Consider the following 25,843-nt stretch of genomic DNA (forward strand, 5'->3'; position numbering starts at 1 on the left):
TAGGAAAACATAGATAAATCACAATACACCATGAATTCAATGTAGTTTAAGAGGGGTGAGGAGTACATGAGGCTCCATCATACTATTCTATCTACTTTAATGGACGTTTAAGACTTTCCACAGTAAATTATGACAACAAATACATATGAACAAATCTCACTCCTCATTCAAACTCCTATCCTTTTTGGATCTCTAACTTCGAATTTCATACAAACAACATTTAAAATCATTTTAAAACATTATTTGAAGCATTGAATGTCACAGCCGATTTATAGCTAGATATATCAATAAACACCTTTTAATATAATGATAACTATTTAGAAGTTATGGTAAACTAAGATGTTTCATTAAGAAAATTGTACATGGGGGGGTGCCTGGATGGCTCAGATGGTTAAGCGCCTGCCTTCGGCTCATGTCATGATCTCCACCTCTTAAGATCGAGTCCCTCATCGGGCTCCTGGCTCAGCAGGGAGTCTGCTTCTCCCTCTTCCTCTGCCTCTGCCACTCCCCCTGCTCATGCTCTCTCTCTGTACCTTTCTGTCTCAAGTGAATAAGTAAAATCTTTTTTAAAAATTGTAGAAGGGATTGAAAATAGAAAAGATTACGCAAAACTGGAAGGAAAGAAAAACTGGGCAGTTATTCTGAACATACACTAGATGGCACTATCTCAAAACAAACAAAAACACCCAAAGCATACTTGAGAATCCACATTTTTAAAAATCTTGAACCCTTCACATGAAACTAATGTAACACTGTGTGTCAACTATACTTTAATTTAAAAAAAATATTGAACCCTTAACTGCATATAGTTTGGGCATGTACAATCACAATGTGATTTGTTTATGAATTATAAACATACAATATGTATGTATAATACCACAAAAAAAAAAGAATTAAGAAAAGAAAAGAAAATGCAAATAATATTTTTAAACATCTTCTAAAAATGATGACTTCGTACTACCATTAGTTAATATCTGAAGACAGAATATACAGTTAGGACAGGGTAAATCACTCCTATCACGAGATATAAGCCCATACTTAAATACTGATCATTATAATCAGCTTTGATTAGATAATCACTGGTTTTGCCTCATACTTTGGCTGATGAAGAGTCGACACGAGGTATGCTTCATTTAGTACTCTCTCCAATAACTGGTTTCCTTGCAGGAATCTTGGAAACACTTAACCATTTTGACTACTTAAGACTGTATAATATCCATAAGCCCACTTATCCAAGCATAGAACCAACTGCAAAATGATACAGTATGATGAAACGGAACTTCCAAGTGAGGCTGCTGCTTTACACAACCTTCCGAGTCTCCCTTAGGATACCTTACACTAGGGTATCAGTATCAGTCTGTATATTTGATACTAGTTTTAGTTTTTAAAGTTCACATGGATACATTCTAACGTTTTCTTTCTATGGCCCACTAGACAATCTTGGCAGCCACTGGAGTAAGCACTCTCTCCTTTTAAGGCCACTACTTTACAGAATTAGTTCACATAATGCTTGGTTCTTTGTCCCCTGAAAAAAAACTTACAATTTTCTTCTGGGCGAAAGTTTTAACAGTGAAAAGAATCGACATACCTTTGACTTTTTTTCTAGTATCATCATCAGCAGTTTTAGTAGTTGGGTTGTTAAATGCTTTTAGAATGCTAGCTTGTATTCTCTACAAAACAAATAAGGATTAGTAAGAACCCATAGTTGAATGTATTCTTATAGGTTTAGAGTAACTTCTCCCTCTTTTCCTTCCTCTCCCCCACGCCACCACTCTGTCCATAAAATGATGTATCATTTTATTCAGGACAGAAAGTAACACAGAGACCATGTGGAATTTCTTATCTATTGGAGAAACTCTACTCTATGAGAAGGTATTAAACTGGTCACTACGATCTTCATGTAGATTATTTACAGACAAATACGAGTAAAGTCCGGAACATCAAATAATTTCCACAGCAAGAAGAAGACCCCAAATCTTGATTAATTATCATTTTATTTGAATTCGGTTGTCAATAATGATCAGTATTAAAATCTTGAGCAGCTCTTAGGATGTGACAAGATTTATGTTTCCATAGCTCTTTGTATGTTTCAGGAAATATCCCATATCACAAAAACCTTTCAGAATGAAATAAAACCAGATTCCAAGAATAAAGACATTTGAGCTAATAAATTATCATCTTTTATACTAATTATGTCTCTACTTCGTGGATGAATTTAATCTTCTCTAATTCACATTTTAACAGTGCAGTAAGAGGAATGCTTGTTAATTATCCTCCAGAAGGTTTTGGTTTTTTTTTTTAAGTAAAGTCTAAATCACAGGTTTTCATACGTGAGACCACCGTTTGACCTGGACTTCCTGAAGATGATACCTAATTCTGTTATTAAAAAAATATTATATCAAAGAAAAATGAAACTCAAACTGCAGATTGCCAGAGAATAATAAAAGGACTACATATCAGACTCCAGATACTTTACACTGTTTAGAAAAATATTCACACCCTTTAATATTTAAATCAATTGAAGAGAAGAAAAACAAATGAATTAAGCAGCCAACCCATAAATTTAGAAAAAGGATATCAAAGCTGAATGAAAGTAAGCAACAAAACTCAACAGAAGAGTTAATGAAGAAAAAAGTATACAGATGGAAGAGTTTAATAAATGAATCGAAAGCCGATTCTTTGGGTGGGGGATAAATAAACCTACTAACCAATCTTTTTTTTTTTTTTTTAAAGATTTTATTTATTTATTCGACAGAGATAGAGACAGCCAGCGAGAGAGGGAACACAAGCAGGGGGAGTGGGAGAGGAAGAAGCAGGCTCACAGCAGAGGAGCCTGACGTGGGGCTCGATCTCACAACGCCGGGATCACGCCCTGAGCCGAAGGCAGACGCCCAACCACTGTGCCACCCAGGCGCCCCTCTACTAACCAATCTTAATCAAAGTAAGGATGAAAAGCGTTAACATCACACCTAAGAAAAAGGAAACCACCAACAAAATTAAAGATATTTTAAGTAATCGTGAGACACTACTTTGCTCCACTTTCATGTAATTACATTTGAAAATTCAGAAAAAAATTGGATAGTTTTCCAGGAAATGAGTCCCAGAAGAGACAGAGTACCTTCCAGCTTCTGTGGGGGTAGGTGAATGGACAGAGAGAGAAGAATGGTGTTACACAGTACTCCTTACAAAAAGCTCCAAGCCCTAACAATTTCACAGAGGAATGCCACTAAGCATATATTCCAGAGCATAAAAAAGTGAAACCTCCAAATTATTTTCATGAAGCATAATATTGGTACCAAAGCTGAGGGAGAATATATACAACACATACCAATATCATGTATGAAAAAAACTCTAAATAAAATTCAGAAGCACATTAAAGAATACAGTATGATTAAGACTTTTGTTCTAATAATGCAGAGATATTAGGAAATCTATTCATACAAGCCATCATATTAACAGATATAAGAAGAAAAACATTATAAGATTAAATCCCTTGATTTATTAATATTATTTAGCACTGAATTAATGTTCTAGTCAATGGATTTGATAGAACAATAAATCTGAGGTATAAAAATTATAAAGGAGATAAAATTATTTGCAGATTATATGACTTTTTACTTGGAAAAGCCAAAAAAACAAACTGAAATGAAATACTACTATAAATAATAAAAGAATTTAATATGGGGTATGTAAATATAATGAAGTCAATAGCCTTCACACACACGCAAACAAAAACCAGTTAGATGCAATGGAAGAAAATGCCCCATTTAGAATAACAACTAAAAAGATAAAATAACATTAAACTTAAGGAATGTGTAAGATCTAAATGAGGAAAACTTAAAAACGCTACTGAAATACACAAAAGAAAACTTGATCAAATGGAAAGACACACCATGTTCTTTGACAAGTCCTAAACAAACATTTCAATCTCGCCCACTAAATTTATGCATTTAACATAATTCTAGTAAAAATAGCAAGTTTTTTTTTTAATGTGAGTGATTTAAGGGAGAGATTACTTCTAAACTAGATAAGAAGAAATAAGAATAGCAATGAAAAATTGGGGGAGAGAGGAGGAAGTATAGTGACAGGTGACTAGTCCCACCAGATTTATTAAAATTCATTAAAAAATGGGCAGAGGACCTGAACATTTTTCCTAAGAAGACATACAGTTGGTAGATAGACACATAAAAAGATGTTCAACATCACTAGTCATCAGGGAAATACAAATCAAACCTGCCATGAGATATCACCTCACACCAGTCAGAATGGCTAGTATCAAAAAGACAAGAAATAACAAGTGTTGGTGAGGATGTGGAGAAAAAGGAACCCTTGTGCACTGTTGGTGGAAATGTAAGTTTGGTGCGGCCACTGTAGAAAACAGTATGGAGATTCCTCAAAAAATTAAACATAGACCTACCATATGATCCAGTAGTTCCACTAGTGCGTGTTTTTCTTTTTTTTAAGACCTATTTATTTACTGACTGACTTATTTGAGAGAGAGAGAGAGAGAGAGAGAGAGAGAGATAGCAAGAGAGAACACCAGCGGGGAGAAGAGAGAGAAGCAGGCTCCCCACAAGTAGGGAGCCCAATGTGGGGCTCAATCCCAGGACCCTGGGATCATGACCGGAGCTGAAGGCAGACACTTAATTGACTGAGCCACCCAGGTGCTCCTCACTAGAGTGTATTTACCCAAAGAAAACAAAAACACTAATTTGAAAAGATATATGCACCCCTATGTTTATTTTAGTGTTATTTACAATAAACAAGATATGGAAGCAACCACATGTCCATCAATAGATAAATGAATGAGGAAAATGTTCTAGTGGAACACACACACAATGCAATAATTATTTGGCCATAAAAAAGAATGAGATCTTTTGCAAAAACATGAAGGGACCTGAAGGGTATTATGCTAAGTGAAATAAGGCAGACAGAGAAAAACAACTACCATAGGATTTCACTTATATGGGGAATCTGGTACAGCCACTCTGGAAAACAGTATGGAGGTTCCTCAAGAAGTTAAAAATAGGGCTACCCTATGACCCGGTGATTGCACTACTGGGTATTTACCCCAAAGATACAGATGTAGTGAAAAGAAGGGACACATGCACCCCAATGTTCATAGCAGTCATGTCCACAATAGCCAAACTCTGGAAGGAGCTGAGATGTCCTTCAACAGAAGAATGGATAAAGAAGATGTAGTTCATATATACAATGGAATATTACTCAGCCATCAGAAAGGATGAATACCTACCATTTACATCAACATGGATGGAACTGGAGGGTATTGTGCTAAGTGAAATAAGTCAATCAGAGAAAGACAATTATCATATGGTTTCACTCATATGTGGAACATAAGGAATAGCACAGAGGATCATAGGGGAAGGGAGGGAAAATTGAATGGGAAGAAATCAGAGAGGCAGACAAACCATGAGAGTCTCCTGACCCCAGGAAACAAACTGAGGGTTGCAATAAGGGAAATAGGTGGGGGGATAGGGTAACTGGGAGACGGGCATTAAGGAGGGCATGTGATGTGATCAGCACCAGTGTCATACACATCTGGTGAATCATTGAACACTACATCAAAAACTAATGATGTACTATATGTTGGCTAATTGAATTTAAATAAAAAAAATTATTCAGTGTCTTCATATTTCTTTTTTTTTTAATTTCACTTATATGTGGAATCTAAAAAAACAAAATAAACAACAGACTCTTAAATACAGAGAACAAACTGGTGGTTACCAGAAGGGAGGGAGGAAGAGGATGGACAAAATAAAGAGGATTAAGAGGTACAAACTTCCAGTTATAAAATAAATAAGTCATGGAAATAAGAAGTACAACGTAGGGAATATAGTCAACAATATTGTAATAATGTTGTGTGGTGACAGATGGTGACTACACTTATTATGGTGAGCACTGAGTAATGCATACAAAAGCCAAATCAATGTTGAACACCTGAAACTAATATGTCAATTATACTTCAAAATGTTACAAATTGAGGAAAAAACAATAAAATGAATAAACAGACTGCAGCATAAAAAAAGAGAGAGGGAAAGAGAGATGCAATTCTAGAGGGCTCTCTACAGACTCTTTGCCCTTGGAAAGAATAGAGTGGAGTAAGATAACGACAATGATTTTAGATTTGTTTAGTCCTTTTCAAAGGAAGAAAGCGTATCAAGAAGCAGGTCCCACCAGCCATTAATGAGGAGATTTCAGATGTAGAGAAAGTCTGTGAATGATGTATATAAGGAGAGAAAAATCTGCCAGTTTCCTTTGCAAGTTACTATTCCAAAAGATCCTCATCCCATCAAGTACATGACTCTGGACAGAACAGAGCTTAAGGCAAAATAGGTAATATGGAGATCTAGACTTTCATTTTGAAATTAATAAAATGCGGTTGATTATATAAAGAAAAAATGCATTAAAACCTTCATAATTTAAAGTATGATCCTACTACTCAAACAGATAAGCAAACAGAATCAAGGGGAAGTTGAGAAATAAACCCAAATACATATGAAAAATTAGTGTAATTAGGGTGTTACCAATTTAGTGGGAAAAGCATACTATACAGTGTGGATAACTGTAGGACAGTCAAATAGGAAAAAAGGAAATAGTCTGGGAACAGGATAAACCTCAACAGATCAAGATTTAAATCTAAAAATGAATTATAAAGTACTAGGAGAAAACATGGGGAAATTCTTTTATAACCCTAGAGTAGGAACGCCTTTTTTAACCATGATTCAATATCCAGAAGCCTTTTAAAATGAAAAAGACTGTTAAATTCAAAACCAAAAAATTTCTTAACTTTTTTACCAAAAAAAAAAAAAAATATATATATATATATATATATAGCCAAATTATAGGCAAAATCAAAACACAAATGACAAACTTGGAGGCACATTCTCTCCCTAGCACACAAAAAGCTTTTAGAAATCAGCAAAGAAACACAACTCAGCAGAACAAGGGGCAAAAATAAGAACAGAGGAAAAGATATTCAGCTTCACTGAAGAAGAGAGAAATGTATACTAAAACTGCCCTGAGATGCATTTTTCAACCTAGCAGATTGGTAAAAATCAGAAAGTTTGACGAAACAGTCTTTTGGTGAGGCTGTGGGGAAAGAGACTCCCTTACATGGCATGTAGCTAACAGAAGTGAAAATTGTATGCCTGTGGAGGATATCCAAATTACAAATGTATATGTCATTTGATCCAACAATCTCATTTCTATATGTATAGAAAGTATATATCTATAGATATACTTACATACATGCAAAATAACACAGATACCTTATTCATCACAGCATTACTCATAAAAGCAAAAACACTGGAAACATACATATAAGGGAGAATCAAAAAGACACTGGTTTGATATGTTCAGCTAAAAAAGAGAGAGAGAGAGAGAAGCTTCCTATCTTCTGATATGAAAAGACTGCTACACTTCACTAAGTGAAAAAAGACAAAACTGCAAAATTGCAGAAAGTGTTCATACAGTATATGCCACCTTTTGAATAAAAAAAGGAGAAAAATACACACACACACACACACACACACACACACACACACACACCCACTACCACTACCACCAAATGAGAGCATAAACAAAAAAGACAACATAGTTTACAGACAACAGCAGGGCCAACGCATAAGAGAGACAAGAGAATTCGCAGGAGCACAGTTAGAGGGAATTCCAGAACAACACTTGTATATCAAATGTGGGAGGCAACCAATGCAAACAGAAGCAATGAAACCGGGAGACAGACACACTGTCTACACCAAGATCCCCTCTGCTACTGCACCCTGCTTTAAATCCGGGAATGAGCTGCTAATGTCACTCTCCTCCCCGTGCTCTGCTGTGCATCAGTGGAGGGTACACATTACCTAACCCAAAGGTGTTCTGCTCTATTCCTGAGAGCAAAGAAGTGGGTCATGACGAACTCAGAAACCGAGAATACAGAGCAGTCTTTAACCTTTTCGGACCAGAGAGCTAGCATCTGGTCTCTCCTACAACTCTGTCAGTTGCTTTGACTTTGACAAGCATGGCTCAGAACACATTCATGATCTTGCCCACTGACTTCCCCAGAAAGAACTCTTAGAAATTCTGGGGCACCAAAGCCAGACTATGTTCCAGAGATTCTCTCAATCCCTCTTCTTTGGGGACCCCTCATCTAATAATGGCAATAGGTTTGTGCTTGCTAACCAGTTATGCAAAAGTAAACAATCCATTGTTTAAGCATACATAGGTAGCTCTCAAAACTATATGACAATGAAATGATTACTGTAAAAGAAAAATTGTTTCCTCTGATGAGGAAGACATGTTTCAAAAGAAAGAACATGTGGCTTCTATGGCATTAAAAACATTTTATTTTTTTAAGCTCTGGGTGTGTGGTAAAGAAGGTTTCTAGTGGTAAATGACTTTATATTATGCTTTAAACTATGTATGTATCTGTATACATCCTTCTGTATGTTAAGATACATTTCATGGTAAGTTTTTAATACCTTCCCCCAATAATTGTGAAACTAAGTTTCATTTATTAACTGGCCTACGATCAGCACATTATATTTCCTAGAACTGCTCACTATTCTCTTCAAGTATATTTTGAAAGTTGATGCAAGATTCAAAAACTTAAATATATACAAAGAAAGGTATAAAAGTAAACATACAGCAATCCATGCCATGTCATACTATCTTGAAATATATGTGAAGAAAGCCAAAATCATAAAATGTATCCCAAAAGCTATTAAATATTGAAATAATCTCCAATTCAGATGCAATAAATTTGAAAACTGATATAATTCAGATATTATCTGAGGTATAGTTGACTTTTATACCTTCAAAAAAGAATTTATTGAACAAAAATAAGTTTAGAATGGTATGAATTCCATGAAGAACAGACTTAAATAAAGATTCCAATAAATACCACATTCACCTGGAAATATTTAGTATAACTGTAATAAGCCTCTCCAGCTAGTAAAGATAAAGAACTCTAACCCAAATTATAAGTTTATAAGTTTATTTTACAATTTGAATATTTTACTAACTCAAACATGACTTTCAATATGATTTAATGAGCCTTCGCCATTTTCTGAAAGGTAAGCTATAATGTCAAACTCTTAAAAAAGAATAAAAACAATGGAGTTGTTTAAATTCTTAACTTTTAAACTATTAGATATTTGCTTTTTTATTGTATCTTAGCCACAAATTTATATTCTCTAAACTGTTAAAGGAGTTAACTAACAGGTAATTCATCAAGTTGAATAAAATAAGTGAGTTTAGGCCCATCTACAACCTCTGGTTGTTGCGAGTCATGCTTTGAGCCATTTAAGTTTAAAAAAAAAAAAGACACACACACACACACACACACACACACACACACACACACTTTGGCCAGGGAGCTGCTAACAACTGCAGCACATTAATCAATTAGCAGTGTCAAAGTTCAACTATTTCAAATCTCCACCATAAACTTCTTTCAAAAATAAGAATGCATAACACTCATGGTTTAAAAGTTAGCTGAGGCAGTCTGCCTTTAAAATAATCCTAACCAATAATGTATCAGTGATATATCTTTGGAAATAAAAATGTAGTATCGTTAATTGGTGATAGCTCAAATTAAAAGAAAAAGAGTGAAGAAGCACATAGTTGTAAGTTGAAAAGACTGCCTATTAAAGAAGTTCTTACAGCAAATTTGATTTTATTTTGTCCACGAAAAATTTACAATTTTTGCACAAATAATCCCTTTAGCACTCTATTTGGCAAGAGCATAGTATAGCCCTCAACTTTATACTCGTAAGACAAAGCGTTTAATGAAACATTATGAAAGGAGGTCAGTAGTTTTTAATCATTACTACAAGATTCTGGTGGCAGACATAACGCTGTAGCCTTTCTTCAATCAAAACACACATGACAGTGACAAACTACAGCAACAGCACGATTACCAGCTGTGGCGTTCCCAGGCCAGACAATGCAGCTCCTGCTCGGGGACTCACTGTAACTGACTGCACGACTGTCCTTGCTTACGAGACTGAATAAATCCACAGCCCTGACATTTTAATTCTGCCACACCATCTAAAACCCTCAAACAGAGGAAGGTAAGAGCTTTCAAATAGCCATGTTTCCCACTGTACTGAGCTCTTAAGATACTGCAAATCCTAATGCACCATAATGACAAAGCAATAATTCAACTGTAACAAAGAATGCGATCAAGTAAGAGAAGTCAAATAGGTGAAAAAATGACAGGAATGGGTTTTATAGTTTTATTTTAATATCAACAGAAAAAAAAAAAACAATGTAGAGAGGTAATTTTTAATTCCATTTACAATGATTCATGACCATGTAGTAAAAACATTCTTACAAATCATAGTAGAAAAACAATTGTTCTAGAAATTGATATTCTGACTCTTAAACTAACTCCTATATCATCTGTAGGCTCAGAGACATCAATATGCATTTATCATTATTTAAGATACAAGTTTCTGTTTGTATCTCTCCCCACCTTGCTGCCTTGTATCGACTCCCTCAACAAGAATGTCAATATACCAAAGTTACTGAAACAGATTTAATACCTCTTCAAATAGTGAAATAGTTACGGTTAAATTTTAAGCAGCATGCTTAAAAACGTATTATTTATATTGGTCACTGATGATCAAGCATTAAAACTACACTTTAATAAGCAGTCCTATATAGAATTAAAAAGTACAATTCATTTGGTAGAAGGATTTAAGTTTAAATCTCCCATTCGTGGTTATCAGTTTCTAAATCAAAGAAAATATGATCAAACATTTGCTCAGGAGGATTGTGCTAATGTCCTCAAAACTTAATTGTAAACCCCTTATTGATTTAAAACAGATTACAGGTAAAACATAATGTAGTATTCCTATCAATTTATCAGTTCATTCAAATTGTATTCAAAATAACTGCAAATCCCCAAGAGACTAGGTAATAAAACTTATTTAAGAAACTGTTCAGATTGAAGGTGAAGGACAGAGAAACATTTATCATGCAAATGGATGTCAAAAGAAAACCAGGGTAGCAATACTTATACTGGACAAAATAGACTCTCGGGGCGCCTGGGTGGCACAGCGGTTAAGCGTCTGCCTTCAGCTCAGGGCGTGATCCCGGCGTTATGGGATCGAGCCCCACATCAGGCTCTTCCGCTATGAGCCTGCTTCTTCCTCTCCCACTCCCCCTGCTTGTGTTCCCTCTCTCGCTGGCTGTCTCTCTCTCTCAAATAAATAAATAAAATCTTTAAAAAAAAAAAAATAGACTCTCAAACAGACTAATACAACAGACAAAGAAGGACACTATATAATCATAAAGGGGACAATCCAACAAGAAGATATAACAATTGTAAATGGTTATGCACCCACATGGAAGCCCCACATACATAAAAGAGTTCATAACAAACATAAAGGAACTAATCGATAATAATACAATAATGGTAGGGGACTTTAACACCCCACTTACATCAATGGCCACATTATCTAAACAAAAAAATCAACAATGGCTTTGAATGACACACTGGACCAGATGGACTTAACAGACATATGCAGAACATTCCATCCTAAATCAGCAGAACATACACTCTTTTCAGGTGCACATGGAACACTCCAGCACAGATCATATATTAGGCCACAAAGCAAGTCGCAACAAACCCAAGAAGATCAGAGTCATACCAGGCATCTTTTCTGACCATAACACTATGAAACTAGAAATTAACCACAAGAAAAATCTGGAAAGACCACAAATACATGGAGGTCAAATAACATGTTACTAAACAATGAATGGGCCAACCAGTAAATGAAAGAAATTTTAAAAAGTACATAGAAACAAATAAAAATAAAATCACCACAGTCTAAAACTTTTGGGATACAGCATAAGCAGTTCTAAGAGGGATGTTTACAGCAGTACATGCTTACCTCAAGAAGCCAAAAAAGTCGCAAATAACCCAACCTTACACCTAAAGGAGCTAGAAAAAAGAACAAATAAAAACCTAAAACCAGCAGAAGGAAAGAAATAATAAAGATTAGAGAAGATATAAATGATACAGAAACTAAAAAAAAAAAAAACAATAGAACAGCTCAGTGAAACCAGGAACTCGTTCTCTGGGAAAAAAAAAAAATCAATAAAATTGATAAACCTCTAGCCAGACTTATCAAGAAAAGAGAAGGGACTCAGATAAATAAAATTACAAATGAGAGAGGAGAAATTACCAACACCACAAAAATACAATTATAAAAGAAGAGTATGTAAAACTATATGCCCACAAATTGGACAACCTAGAAAAATGGATAAATTCCTAGAAACATATAAACTACCAAAACTGAAACAGAAGAAATAGAAAATTTGAATAGATAACCAGCAAAGAAACTGAATCAGTAATCAAAAAATTCCCAACAAGTAAAAGTCCAGGACCAGATGGCTTCCCAGGTAAACTGTACCAAACATTTAAAGAAGAATTAATATCTATTCTTTCCAAACAATTCCAAAAAAATAGAAAAGGAAGGAAAATTTCCAAATACATTCTACGAGGCCAGCATGACCCTGATACCAAAACCAGATAAAGACACCACAAAAAATGAGAACTATAGGCCAATACCTCTGATGAACATAGAAGCAAAAATCCTCAACAAAATACTAGCAAACCAAATCAACAACACATTAAAAAAAATTCATTGTGATTAAATGGGTTTTATTCCTGGATTGCAAGGGTGGTTCAATATTTGCAAATCAAGCAACATGAGACATCACATCATTAAGCAAAGGATAAGAACCATATGGTCATTTCAACAGATGCAGAAAAAGCATCTGACAAAACACAACATCCATTCATGATAAAAACTCTCAAAAAAGTAGATTTAGTGGGAACATACTTCAACAAAATAAAGGCCATAATATGAAAAACCCACAGCTAATATCATCCTTAATGGGGAAAAACAGAGCTTTTCCCCAAAGTCAGGAACAAGACAAGGATGTCCACTCTCACCACTTTTATTCAACATAGTACTGGAAGTCCTAGCCACAGCAATCAGACAACAAAAAGAAATAAAAGGCATCCAAACTGGTAAGGAAGAAGTCAAATGTTCACTATATGTAGCCGACACGATACTACATATAGAAAATCTGAAAGACCCCACCAAAAAACTGCCAGAACTGATAAATGAATTCAGTCAAGTCGCAGGACACAACATCAATATACAGAAATCTGTTGCATTCCTATACACCAATAATGACCCAGCAGAAAGAGAAATAAAGAAAACAATCTGGGGCGCCTGGGTGGCTGTCACTTAAGTGACCAACTGGATTTCAGCTCAGGTAATGAAATCAGGGTCCTAGGATTAAGCTCCATGTCAGGCTCACAGCTCAGCAGGGAGTCTGCTTCTCTCCCTCACTCTCTTCCTCTGCCCTTCCCCCACCTCATATGCCCTCACAGCCTCTCAAATAAATAAATCTTAAAAAAAAAAAAAGAAAGAGGGGTGCCTGGGTGGCACAGCGGTTAAGCGTCTGCCTTCAGCTCAGGGCATGATCCCGGCGATCTGGGATCGAGCCCCACATCAGGCTCCTCCGCTATGAGCCTGCTTCTTCCTCTCCCACTCCCCCTGCTTGTGTTCCCTCTCTCGCTGGCTGTCTCTCTCTCTGTCGAATAAATAAATAAAATCTTTAAAAAAAAAAAGAAAGAAAAGAAACAATCCCATTTATAATTGCATCAAAAATAAGATACCTAGGAATTAACCTAACCAAAGAGGTAAAAGACCTGTACTCTGAAAACTATAAAATATTGATGAAAGAAATTGAAGATGACACAAAGAAATGGAAAGACATTCCATCCACATGGATTGGAAGAATAAATATTGTTAAAATGTCTATACTACCCAAAGCAATCTACACATTTAAAACAATCCCTATCAAAATATCAATAGCATTTTCACAGAACTAGAACAAAAAATCCTAAAATTTATATGGACTCACAAAAGACCCTGAACAGTCGAAGAAATCTTAAAAAAGAAAAGCAAAGCTGAAGGCATCACAATTCCGGACTTCAAACTATATCACAAAGCTGCAGGAGTCAAACCAGTATGGTACTGGCACAAATACAGACACATTGATCAGTGGAACAGAACAGAAAACCCAGAAATGAACCCATAATTATACGGTCAATTAAACTTTGACAAAGCAGGAAAGAATATCCAATAGGAAAAAGACTTTCTTCAACAAACGGTGGTGGGAAAACTGGACAGCCACATGCAAAAGAATGAAATTGGAGCACTTTGTTACACCATACATAAAAATAAAACCATAAAAAAATAAAACCATAAAAACAAAACAAAACAAAAAACCCCATAAAAATCCTAGAAGAGAATACAGGTGGTAACAACTGACACTGGCCGTAGCAATTTCTTTCTAAATAGACCCCCTGAGGCAAGAGAAACAAATGCAAAAATAAACTACTGGGACTACATCAGAATAAAATCTGCACAGTTAAGGAAATCATCAACAAAACTAAAAGGCAACATACGGAATAGAAGAAGATACTTGCAAGTGACAAATCCAATAAAGGGGTAGTATCCAAAATACATAAAGAACTGATAACAACTCAACGCCTAAAAAACAAGTAATCCAATTACCAAATGGGCAGTAAACATGCAAAGACATTTCTCCAAAGAAGACATACACATGGCCAACAGACACATGAAAAGATGCTCATGATCACTCATCATCAGGGAAATGCAAATCAAAGCTACAATGAGATTCTCACACCTGTCAGAATGACTGAAAAAAAAAAAAAAAAAACCACAAGAAACATCAGCCGTTGGTGAGGATGTGGAAAAAAAGGAATTCTCCTGAGCTGTTGGAAATGCAAACTGGTGCAGCCAATGTAGAAAATAGATGAAGGTTCTTCGAAAAGTTAAAAGCAGAACTATCGTATGATAAAGCAATGGCACTAATGGGTATTTACCCAAAAAATACAAAAACACTAATTCAAAGGGATACATGCATCCCGATGTTTACTGCAGCATCATTTACAATAGCCAAATTACAGAAGCAGCCCAAGTGTCCACGCACTGAAGAATGAATAAAGAAGATGTGATATATATGTATCTATATCTACACATATAATAGAATATTATTCTGCCAAAAAAGGATGAAATCTTGCCATTTGCAACAACAATGGATGGAACTAGAGTATAATGCCAAGAGAAGTAAGTCAGTCTGAGAAGGACAAACACCATGACTTTACTTGTATGTGAATTTAAGAAACAAAACAAATGAGCAAAGTGGGGGAAGGGGAGAGAGAGAGAGACAAAGCAAGAAACAGACTGTTAACTATAGAGAACAAACTGATGCTGACCAGAGGGGAGTTGGGTGGGGGGATGGGTGAAAGAGGTGATGGGGATTAAGGATGAGCACCAGGTGTTGTATGGAATTGTTGAATCACTATATTGTATACTTGAAACTCATATAACACTGTATATGTTAACTCACTGGAATTAAAATAAAAACTTAAAAATATATATAATGTATATATAAAACACATATATACATACATGTGTGTGTATACACACACACATATAAAGTAGGGAGATGGTTGAAAAGGAGTGACACCTTCAAAAGTTGAACTCAACTAATTTAGTATGAAAGTCAATAAACAGCCAATTAAGAACAGGATCGTAATAAACACTGTTTAGTAGGAGGAGGGAGTGATTAACTCATTCTTTAAGATAATTTACAAGAAAATATCAGAACCCTAACTCTCTCTTCACTGAAAGCTAGAATACTACAATATTACAACAGAAGGTAAAAAAAGAGGAAGGTCCACCTTGCCTAGTAACATGGTAATAGCTACCACAAGCATATGAGTACTTCATTTTCATATGGTTACTTTACCACATATTAGTATAGATTAAGAAGTGTACTTACCTTGAATGGAAAACAGGATTTCACTTATTACGACAATTATGATTGACAGGGCTTGCCATCTTTAATATCTTGCATTGTCTCTGAAAAACTGTATCCCATTTGCAGGACCCCACCAAAAAAAGATGCATTTCACCCATTTAAAATCTACTACCACCTAATCGATTAAGGGATAGGATTACAATGAACACTGTCTGGGAAATCTATCCAGGCCCTGAGCCACTCCTTCTCTTCTCAGAAACATTCCTCAATCCAGGAGGCGGGACCCCACTTCCCTTATGACAAGTGACGGATCCCTGAGCGGATCCTAATCCAACATGCGGTAACAAAGTTTCTCTCTTGCAAATTCAGAATTGGGATTCACAAACAGCCAGCGTTGTTTCAATATATGTGGAACTGCAACATATGCAAAATACGAAGATCACGTACTACCATCCAGAGAGAGAAGCACAGAAACAACTCAGTCTGTGTGGAGATGAATAAAGAAAATCTACAGAGCCAGAGAAATCAGGGAAAGAAGGAGAATGTTCTCTGGGTTCCTGAAAACCCTCCTGTCCCTATATCCCCACCTATACCTCCCTTCACCTAGATTCTTAGATTCTCTTTTATTTAAGCTAACTTGAATTGATTTTTTATTTATAGCCAAAGGGTATTAATAAAGGATAATAGGGTTGCAAAAGGGTAAAAGAAAATATTCTTTTAGAAGAAGAGGCAAAAAATATATAAAGGAATAAATAGGTAGAAAAAAATCAAATTACTGATTAACTTATCAGATAACTTATTAACTTACATTAAAATGATGGTAGAAATTAATTCCTTCAGTTTTGTACCCTCTTCTTAAAGAGTATATGTGATAAACTTAACGAAACCTGACCTTTGTTTCCTCTGTCCTCACTGCATCCAGCAGATAATGCAGAAGCTCCTGACTGTCCTGTTGCTGGAAACTTTTAAATCGAGGGGCCCTATGATTTAAAAACAAAACAGGGAAGAAAAAAAAGATCATTTCATCAACAATATATCTAAACATCTAAAATCATTTTTAAATAGCATATGGTCAAAGATTTGATTTAGTCCTGTTTCTACTAAGTAGAAAGACCAGATGTGGTCACTGTTCCAATTAGGATAATACCTTAAGTACACAGAGAATAATATGGCTATCATTTATCAAGCAACTACTACATGCAAGCACAGTACATGTGGTAAGCTTTACATATGTCAAGTCATAAAATCCTCAAACGAGCTTGGGATGCACTATTTTCTCTGGCTTATATACAAGGGCTTAGAGGGATTATTTATATAATTTGCAAGGCCACAGAGCAGGCCAAAAAACCCAAAACAAACAGTATTCAAACCCAAGCCACCGTGCTCTATTATCTTCCTACCTTGAATAACCAAAAGAAAAACAAGAGGTTAATTATATCAAAATAAAGAACTATGAACTGGTATCTCTGTGAATGTATTTATCTTAAGGATTTAACAATTAGATTTCCTTATATTAATTAAAGGATCAGGTGCTATTCATGGAGACATCAACAGAACAAATATTTAGTTGATTTCAGTAACCTTAAACAGTAGTATTTTCTGCAATAAACTCCAATACTAAAATGAGCATTTTGCATTAAATGAAAATAAGTTCTACATTTAGATAGTGCTCTAAGACAAAGAAAGAATTTTGTCTAAATAACATAAAGTAAGAATATGCTATGGTAGTTCAAGTTTACAATGGTCTCATTAAGATATGTGCAACCTACCTCATTTGATATGCACAGTAGTGCTGTTAAGAAATTCATAATTAATATGAACTCTGTTTACACTTGAGAAAACTGAAGAACAAGCCAAGTGCCACTGACATAAATGCAGGTCTTTAGATACTTAAGTCCAGTACTTTAAGCATTATTCCTCATCTCATAATAAACATTCACCCCAATAATGCACTACTGTGAGTTCCTGGTGCTAAAAAGTTATATGAAATAGCAGTGAATCTAGCCTATAACAGGAGCCATAATTTCAATTACACACTCTTGTTAAGAAGTAGCAAAAGCAGCATGATGTTGAGAAGCCTCTGATTTACTCCCTTGTGGGCTTCCCTTTCTACACGTGGTGGATATTGTTCACCTTCTAGTTCAAGAGTTGAGGACAGAAACCAAGATGGACACAAATCCCAACCCTATTTGGGCTTCCATGGCTGGAATCCGTATAAGGCTGAAACTGCACGACATGACACTTGTACTGTACGCATCAAGGAAGGTCAGTGAAATGGAAGAAGAATGCAAGGGGAAACCAGGGAATTCTTCAGAGATCCTCATCTCCCAGGTGGCGCAGAGAAGGACCAACAAAGGAGAAACTGTCTCTACCATGTCTCTGCCTATAGCTCCATCTCAACTATGCACAAAGCAGTACCGCCTTCTAAACCACTCAAGAAAATTTAATAAACTGAGATTGTTTTCTTTCTTCTTCTACCTGGAACTGTGTAAAAAATCCTATGATGACTTTTAGAGTCTCTAATGGAGCGTATCTGAGCTACCAATACAAAGGGACCTTCAAATTTAAAGAGAAAAAGAGGAAAATCAACAAACATACAAAGAGATTCACCTATGCAAAATGAGGGGAATATGAAATATACACAGGAAATGTACCTTAGTAAAAGTGTTACTGTGGGAAAGAGGAGAAAATTTAAAAATCTCAAGTTGTAAGAGGAAAATGTATGCATACTCATAAAACAGGAATAGATTATCAAGAAAAAGATATTCAGAACAAGAGAGAATTTGTGGAGATGTCTTGTGGATGAAGATGAATCAGTCTGTTGATAATCCAAAAACACTCTCTACTACAAGCATATTGACAAAATATAAAAACAGGAAACAAAAAAATTATATATATAATACACCTATATGTCAAAACTTACCCAGTGGTATACTTTAAATATGTTCAGCTTATTGCATGCCAAATATACTTTTCTAAAGCTATTCAGAACATCCATTAATATAATTCTTGTATCAACAGATGAAAAAAATATTCTATTTCAACAGATGCAGAAAAAGCATTTAATAAAACGCAATACCCATTCTTTTTTCTTAAAAAACAACTAACATTTATTATCTCATGGTTCTCTGGGCCAGGAGTCAATGTGTCCCAATGGCAATAAATAATGTTTATTTAAATAATAAATATTTGTTGGGTGCCTGGGTGGCTCAGTCTGTTAAGTGTCTGCCTTCAGCTCAGGTCATGATGCTCGGGTCCTGGGATCCAGCCCCGCAGTGGGCTCCCTCCTCTCAGCAGGGAGTCTGCTTCTCCCTCTGCTCCTTACCTCACTCATGCTCTCTCACTTTCTCTCACTCTCAAATAAATAAAAAATTTTAAAAAATAAATAAAAGAAATAATATGTCAGGTTTTTTTTAAGGAATAAAATGAGTATTAAAGTTTATTGAATGATTTTATTCTTGATGAAAATTCTCAAAAAAAAAAACACAAAAAACTAGGAATGGGAATTTCCTCAATCTGATAAAAGGCAGCTATGAAAAACCTACAGCTGCTATCATACTTATGTGTGAAAGACTGAATGTTCTGTCCCCAAATCAGAAATAAAGCAAAGATGCCTTCTTTACCACTCCAACATTGTACTGGAGGTCCTTGCCAGTTATATAAGATAAGAAAAAAGTATAAAAGGATATATATTGGAAAGGAAGAAATAAAATGGTCTTTATTTACCAATGGCATTATTGTCTACACAGGAAATCCTGAAGAATCTATATAAAACGACCATAACCAGAAAGTGAATTGAGCAAGGGAACAAGAAACAAGATCAATATATAAAAATAAAGTATAACTCTGTATATTTGGAATGTACAACTGGATATTGAAATTTTTCTAATGTACCAATTTACAATAAATAATATTTAAAAATATGAAATTCTTAAGGCAAATCTAACAAGACAGTGCAGGATTTGTAAGCTGAAAACCACAAAAATTGATGAGAAAAATCAAATACCTAAGTAACTGGAAAGATATTTCGTAATCATACATTGGAAGACTCAACATTTTTAAGATATCCTCTCCAAATTGATCTCCAAATGCAATCCCAATTAACAAACTGATTCTAAAATTCATATAAAAAAGCAAAGGACCTGGAGTAGTTAAAAAAAAAAAAGGGAAAGGACAGTTTGAGCACTCATACTATCCAATTCTAAGACTTACTAGGAAGCTATGATAATGAGACAGTGCAGAACTGGGGTAAGGAGACATACAGATCAATGGAACAGAGTCCAAAAATAGACTCAACATATATGGCTTAAATCATCACCAGATTTTTAAAAAATTACTTTTCTTAATATAAATCTCCTTTTAAAGTAAACATAATAAAGCAAATGCAATTTTTAAATATTTTCAAATAATGTTTGATCCAGTAATTCTATTTATCCTACAGATGCACTTTCACAAGTGCGATACACACACACATTAAATCAAATAAGTCATACCCACATGTACTAATACGGAAAAATGTACAAAAACATATTAAGCTAAACAGGCAAGTTGCAAACAATTTGTATATATGTCTGTGCCTGCATAATCACTTTTGAAAAAAATAAATAAGGTACAAATAGTACTCTGAACTTTTATACATGAGCCCCTATTATTTTAACAATTTTTAAAAATTTATAAATCTTCATAAAACCAAAAAAAAGATACAAAACAGTTATTTTTGGCAGAGCCAAAAACAAATTTCGAAAGCACATAGAATCCTAAAAACATTTTAACTCTGTGAGGCACCAATGTCTCTGAGACTTCTAGAGGGCTTTGAAAAAAACAGCATTTGCCAACCAAACAAAACACAGAATAAACCCTCTATATTTTGTACTACATTCAAAATACCATGGCACATTTTGCTAAGTGAAATAAGCCAGTCACAGAAAGACAAATAACATGATGTCATTTATATAAGGAATCCAAAATAGGCAAATTCATTAAATCAGAGAGAGTGCAATGGTGTCTACCAGGGGCTGGAGTGAAGAGGAAATGAACATACAGGCATAATCAGTGGGCATAAAGTTTCACTCAAGCAAGGTGGACAAGCTCTAGAAATCTGCTGTTCAGCCTTGTACCTACAGTCAACAATAATATATTGTACACTTAAAAATTTTTAAGAAGTCAGAGCTCACGGTAAGTGTCCTTTCCACAATTAAAATTTTTTAAAAAAATTAACATTGGTACAGTTCTAGGAAATAAAATACAATATAACACCATAGCACAAATAACTAGCTTAAATTAAAATGAAATTTTAAAGCCTGGAGATATTTTTTAAAAATGCAAGTTCCCATTTAAAGAATTTTGTTTTCACATATTTTTAGTAATTGTGGACTGGGACTAGCTCACGAGCTCCATGACAGGGTCTATTTTTTAATATATTATACATTGTGTACCCTTAGATTCTAGCAAGTACCTGACACAAATAAGCTCTCAATTTTTTAGATGAAAGAATAAATGAAAGAATTAAAGTTAAGTCAGGTCCTTTATGGTATGTATTTATTTCTGGGCACACAAGGATTTTGTTTTTGAACATACAGTACTATCTTGAGAAATTCACTTAAATTCTATTTGACTTGAAGCTCAACTTTAAAACAAAGGAAGGCACCTGGCTGGGTCAGTTGGTAGAGCATGCAACTCTTGATCTTGGGGTCATGAGTTTGAGCCCCACATTGGGGGAGAGAGTGTACTTAAAAAAATAATAACATAAAAGTAAAAATAAGAAAACTAAATACAGATGGCCTATTATAGCACCTTTTAGATTTTATAATTATATAATTGTCTTACTTTTTGTTATTACATCATGGGCTTCTGAATCAGGACAGACCTCTATTTGAATCCTGGCTTTGTCACTATAAAACTAGGTACGCTGCTCAACTTCTGTGAGTCTCAGTTTCCTTATTTATAAAATGGGGATAAACAAGCACTTCTTCAGAGTACTATGAAATATAATTTACATAAAGCAGAGAGCTGCAACTAAATAAATATCAGTCCTTTCTCTTGAGAGTCTAGACAATAATAGCGATGTTACACTAAGAGTGAAACTACTCATATTAAGTGATACATTAGAATTTTACAACTCATAAGTATTTATATCAAGAATTTAGATGCACCCACTTCTGACAAAGCTGATTAAAAAGAACTTTAGGAGAAAGTGGTCCTTTTTCAGTTTCCTTCATGCTGTGAAGAAACACCAACAAGGCTGAGGTCAATGGTCCAGGGCTTGAAAGTTCCACTATTAATGGGTCCTTTAAAAACATGATCAACTCTATGTCAGAAATATGCAATTTTAAAATTAAATATTATTAAAAATCTAAGAGTTATACTTTGCTTAAATGATGACAACTTAATTGCCTTAAGTGTATTAAGAAACTTTATTCCTATCTATATAAAAAGAACATTAAAAATGGAAAATGGAATTAAATGCCTTACCTTGAAAAACACAGGTATTCTCATATCCTCTGCCCCTTACTTAATAAAACTATCAGCTTAGGAATGAAATCACTAATCTTTAGTTGCTTGTATCTGTCCCTTAATGTGCTCTAGGGCACCTGGCTGGCTCAGTCAGTAGAGCATGCAATTGCATCTCAGGGTTGTGAATTTGAGCCCCACGTTGGGTGTAGAGATTACTTAAAAAAATAAAGTCTTAAAAAACAAAAGTGCTCTCCTAAAAGTAAAATTACTTACCTACTTGATATGCGTACATATTTGCATATGATCACAAATTACATTTATTAGCAAAACTCCATACCCTTCTTTTCCCCAAGTAGTTTGCTAATAAAATAAGGAATGGGAAATTATGTCACAAAATTGGTACACCATTCTCCCCCTTTACAAGGGAGAGACATAAAGCATGACAAGAGCAGCTAAAATTGTGTTAAGGAGAAACCCACTTTATTCTAGAATTTTCTCCCCACCAAGTTTTGTTTTCTAAAATGTTATCTTTACCAGTAACCCTCTCTCCTTACAAACAATGAGTAAAAAGCAGATCCCAAATATAATGTTAGGACATTACAGAACATTATTTTCTAAGACAACTATCAAATACGTTATCTCATTCATGTATTCTTGAAATACATGTTACATATATATTTCATACCAACTATCCTTAAAAATCTACCACCTAACTAAAACCACACAAAGGACAGGGTATAATGTTGCATAGCTTCTGAATATCAAAAGTGCTCTCTGCCACGTTAAAGACATGAACAGACATTTCTCCAAAGACAACATCCAGATGGCCAACAGACACAAGAAAAGATGCTCAACATTACTGATCTTCAGGGAAATGCAAATCAAAACAATGAGATATCACCTCATGCCTGTCAGTATAGCTAAAATCAAAAACATAAGAAACAACAAGTGTTGGTGAGGATGTGGAATAAAAGGAACCCTCGTGCACTGTTAGTGGAAATGCAAACAGGTGCAGCCACTGTGGAAGACAGTATGGAGGTTCGAAAAATTAAAACTAAAACTACAATATGATCCAGTAATCACTCTACTGGGTATTTACCTAAACAATACAAAAACACTAATTCAAAGGGATACATGCACCCCTATGTTTATAGCAGCATTATCTACAACAGCCAAATTATAGAAGCAGCCCAAGTGTCCATCAGTCGATGAATGATAAAGAAGATGTGGTATACATACACAATGGAATATTATTCGGCCATAAAAAAGAATCAATCTTACCATTTGCAACAACATGGATGGACCCTGCGGGCATTTTGCTAAGTGAAGTAAGCCAGACATAGAAAGACAAATACCGTATGATTTCACATGTGGAATTTAAAACAAAAACAAAAAACCCCAAAACCAGCTCATAGACATAGAGAACAGGGGGGTGAGGGGATGGGTAAATGGGTAAATGAGGTCAAAAGGTACAAACTTCCAGATATTAAAAGAAAAAAAAAAACACCTATGAAAAACCTACAGTTAACTTCATTCCTGATGTTAATGAAAGACTGAATATTTTTCCCCTACTCTGGGGATTTTAGGCAAGGACGTCCACTCTCATCATTTCTATTCAATATGTTACTAGAGGTTCAAGCCAGTAGAATAAAGTAAGGAAAAGAAACAAAAGGCGTATAGATTACAAAAGACAAAGTAAACCTGGTGATTGAAAGAGCAGTGATCTACACGGGTAGTCCTTCAGCTCAGGTCAACTCTATGTCCCAAAGACCAAAGATCTAAGATTGAAACTCTCCTCTTAGAAGAACACAAATCTAAAGTGATCAGCTATACTATCTAATTGCTATATAGTCATCTCAAGACATAGTTCCACATGTGAAGTACTTAACATTCAATCCCATTTAATAGGAAATCTTTTCAGATGACTAAGCATTAACTCCCATTAAGTAGTTTTCACTACCGCACTACATTTTAGAAGAGGGCACTGGGATCTGCCATAAAAATTTTAAGGGGCTGAACAGGCAATAAGTGCACAGGCTGCCTTTTCAACAAAGAAATACAACAATACTGTCATTCAACACTGCCTCCTTGGAAGAAAAATCTAAGATTACTCATTGGGCTAAGAATTTTTAGAACTCCCCTTTCTTAAGCATTTTCAAAAGCTATGAGCTATACATGCATTCTCTTTCCCCAGAACACACACACACATCAATTTCTAACTGAAAACATTATTACTAGTGTCAGGGCCCGCTAGCAAAAGACACCAGGAACACACTGGTAGTTGAACAAGAGGGATTTATTACTTGTTGCATCTAAAAAGAGCTATTACCCAGGTAGTCATACTTCTTACCAGCTGAGAGTCTGGGGAAGGAAAAATCTTGAGCTTTGTCCCGTTTTCTTTGTTCTCATTCATCAGTTCCATAAGAATGTAAGATTGTGCCAAGTTCTAAAAGAAAGCAAATGTAAAGTCTTCTGATTGGGTTGTAATATGCCTCTGATTCTAGGGAATAAATGGTCTCTTTAACTCTCAAAGGGCATCAAGCAGAGCAAAAGAAATGCTTTAAGTTTTAAAAAACTTGACTAAGCACATTTCACACTTAATAAATGTCAGATTACGGACAGAACCATGGTAAAACACAGAGAAGGCCTTGCGAGAGCACTGTGTGAAAAGCAGGCGTATTTATGTATGTATGTATGTACGTATGCACACAGCAACAGCTACAGATAGCCTAAAACAAAAGAAAACAGAGAAATTTCTAGGGGAATGTTTGGCAGTCAATTGCTAGTTTACAATAATTGTTAGTGTGTCAATAAATATAAATTAATTAAAGGTAGGGCGCCTGGGTGGCTCAGTTGGTTAAACAGCGGCCTTTAGCTCAGGTCATGACCCCAGGGTCCTGGGATCAAGCCCAGTGACGGGGAGCCTGCTTCTCCTTCTCCCCCACTTGTGCGCTCGCTCTCTCTCTCTCAAATAAATAAATAAAATCTTTTTTAAAATTTTAAAAAATAAAAAATAAAGTTATCTTTTACACTTTACAAAGATTCCTGATGGCTCTTACCTGCATGACTGCATTAAAAAAGCAAGTATTTCCTAAATTTGAAATTCCTTTCACAGACGGTACACTGCTGCCTTTTCTTCCCTTCCTTTGTTCACCTGTTTCACATTTTTCCTCACAAAGTTTTAGGATTCTAGAAAATGTACCTAAGTTAGAGAAAACATAACTGACATAAGATATAAAATCAAATACATACATATAATTTGAAATAATTTAAATACATTAATTAAAATTAAATAAGATTTTCACCTGAACTGGTGTCCCTGAAGGACAAGAATACAAACACAAATAAATGTCTCCAGTTTGTATCTTACTGTTACATATTTATACCACATATGACATTGAGGGATAAATTCCAGATGAATTACATAGTTCAGTATAAAAGAATAAAGTAAAAAAACAAGAAGAAAATATCCAGATCTCGGTTCCTAAATACC

At 35.0% G+C, this 25,843-nt stretch overlaps 1 protein-coding gene across 3 annotated transcripts in view; it reads right to left on the reverse strand.

Annotated features, from left to right (window-relative positions):
* Nucleotides 1-25,843, reverse strand: part of USP45 (ubiquitin specific peptidase 45) — a 68,100-nt gene that overhangs the window by 12,910 nt on the left and 29,347 nt on the right. Inside the window, exons 6-10 of one of the 3 annotated variants that reach the window (XM_045807003.2) lie at nt 25,410-25,552; nt 24,701-24,796; nt 22,054-22,184; nt 16,790-16,877; nt 1,589-1,670 (exon numbers count right to left, since the gene is read on the reverse strand). In XM_045807003.2, the coding sequence (XP_045662959.2) occupies nt 1,589-1,670; nt 16,790-16,877; nt 22,054-22,184; nt 24,701-24,796; nt 25,410-25,552 (540 nt within the window). Of the gene's footprint in view, nt 1-1,588; nt 3,466-16,789; nt 16,878-22,053; nt 22,185-24,700; nt 24,797-25,409; nt 25,553-25,843 lie in introns of those variants that run through there. The other 2 variants (XM_045807005.2, XM_045807004.2) reach the window with 2 other exon arrangements.

This window comes from Ursus americanus, chromosome 11, assembly GCF_024610735.1.
Source record: "Ursus americanus isolate L20-20 chromosome 11, mUrsAme1.1.p, whole genome shotgun sequence".
Taxonomy (NCBI): Eukaryota; Metazoa; Chordata; class Mammalia; order Carnivora; family Ursidae; genus Ursus; species Ursus americanus.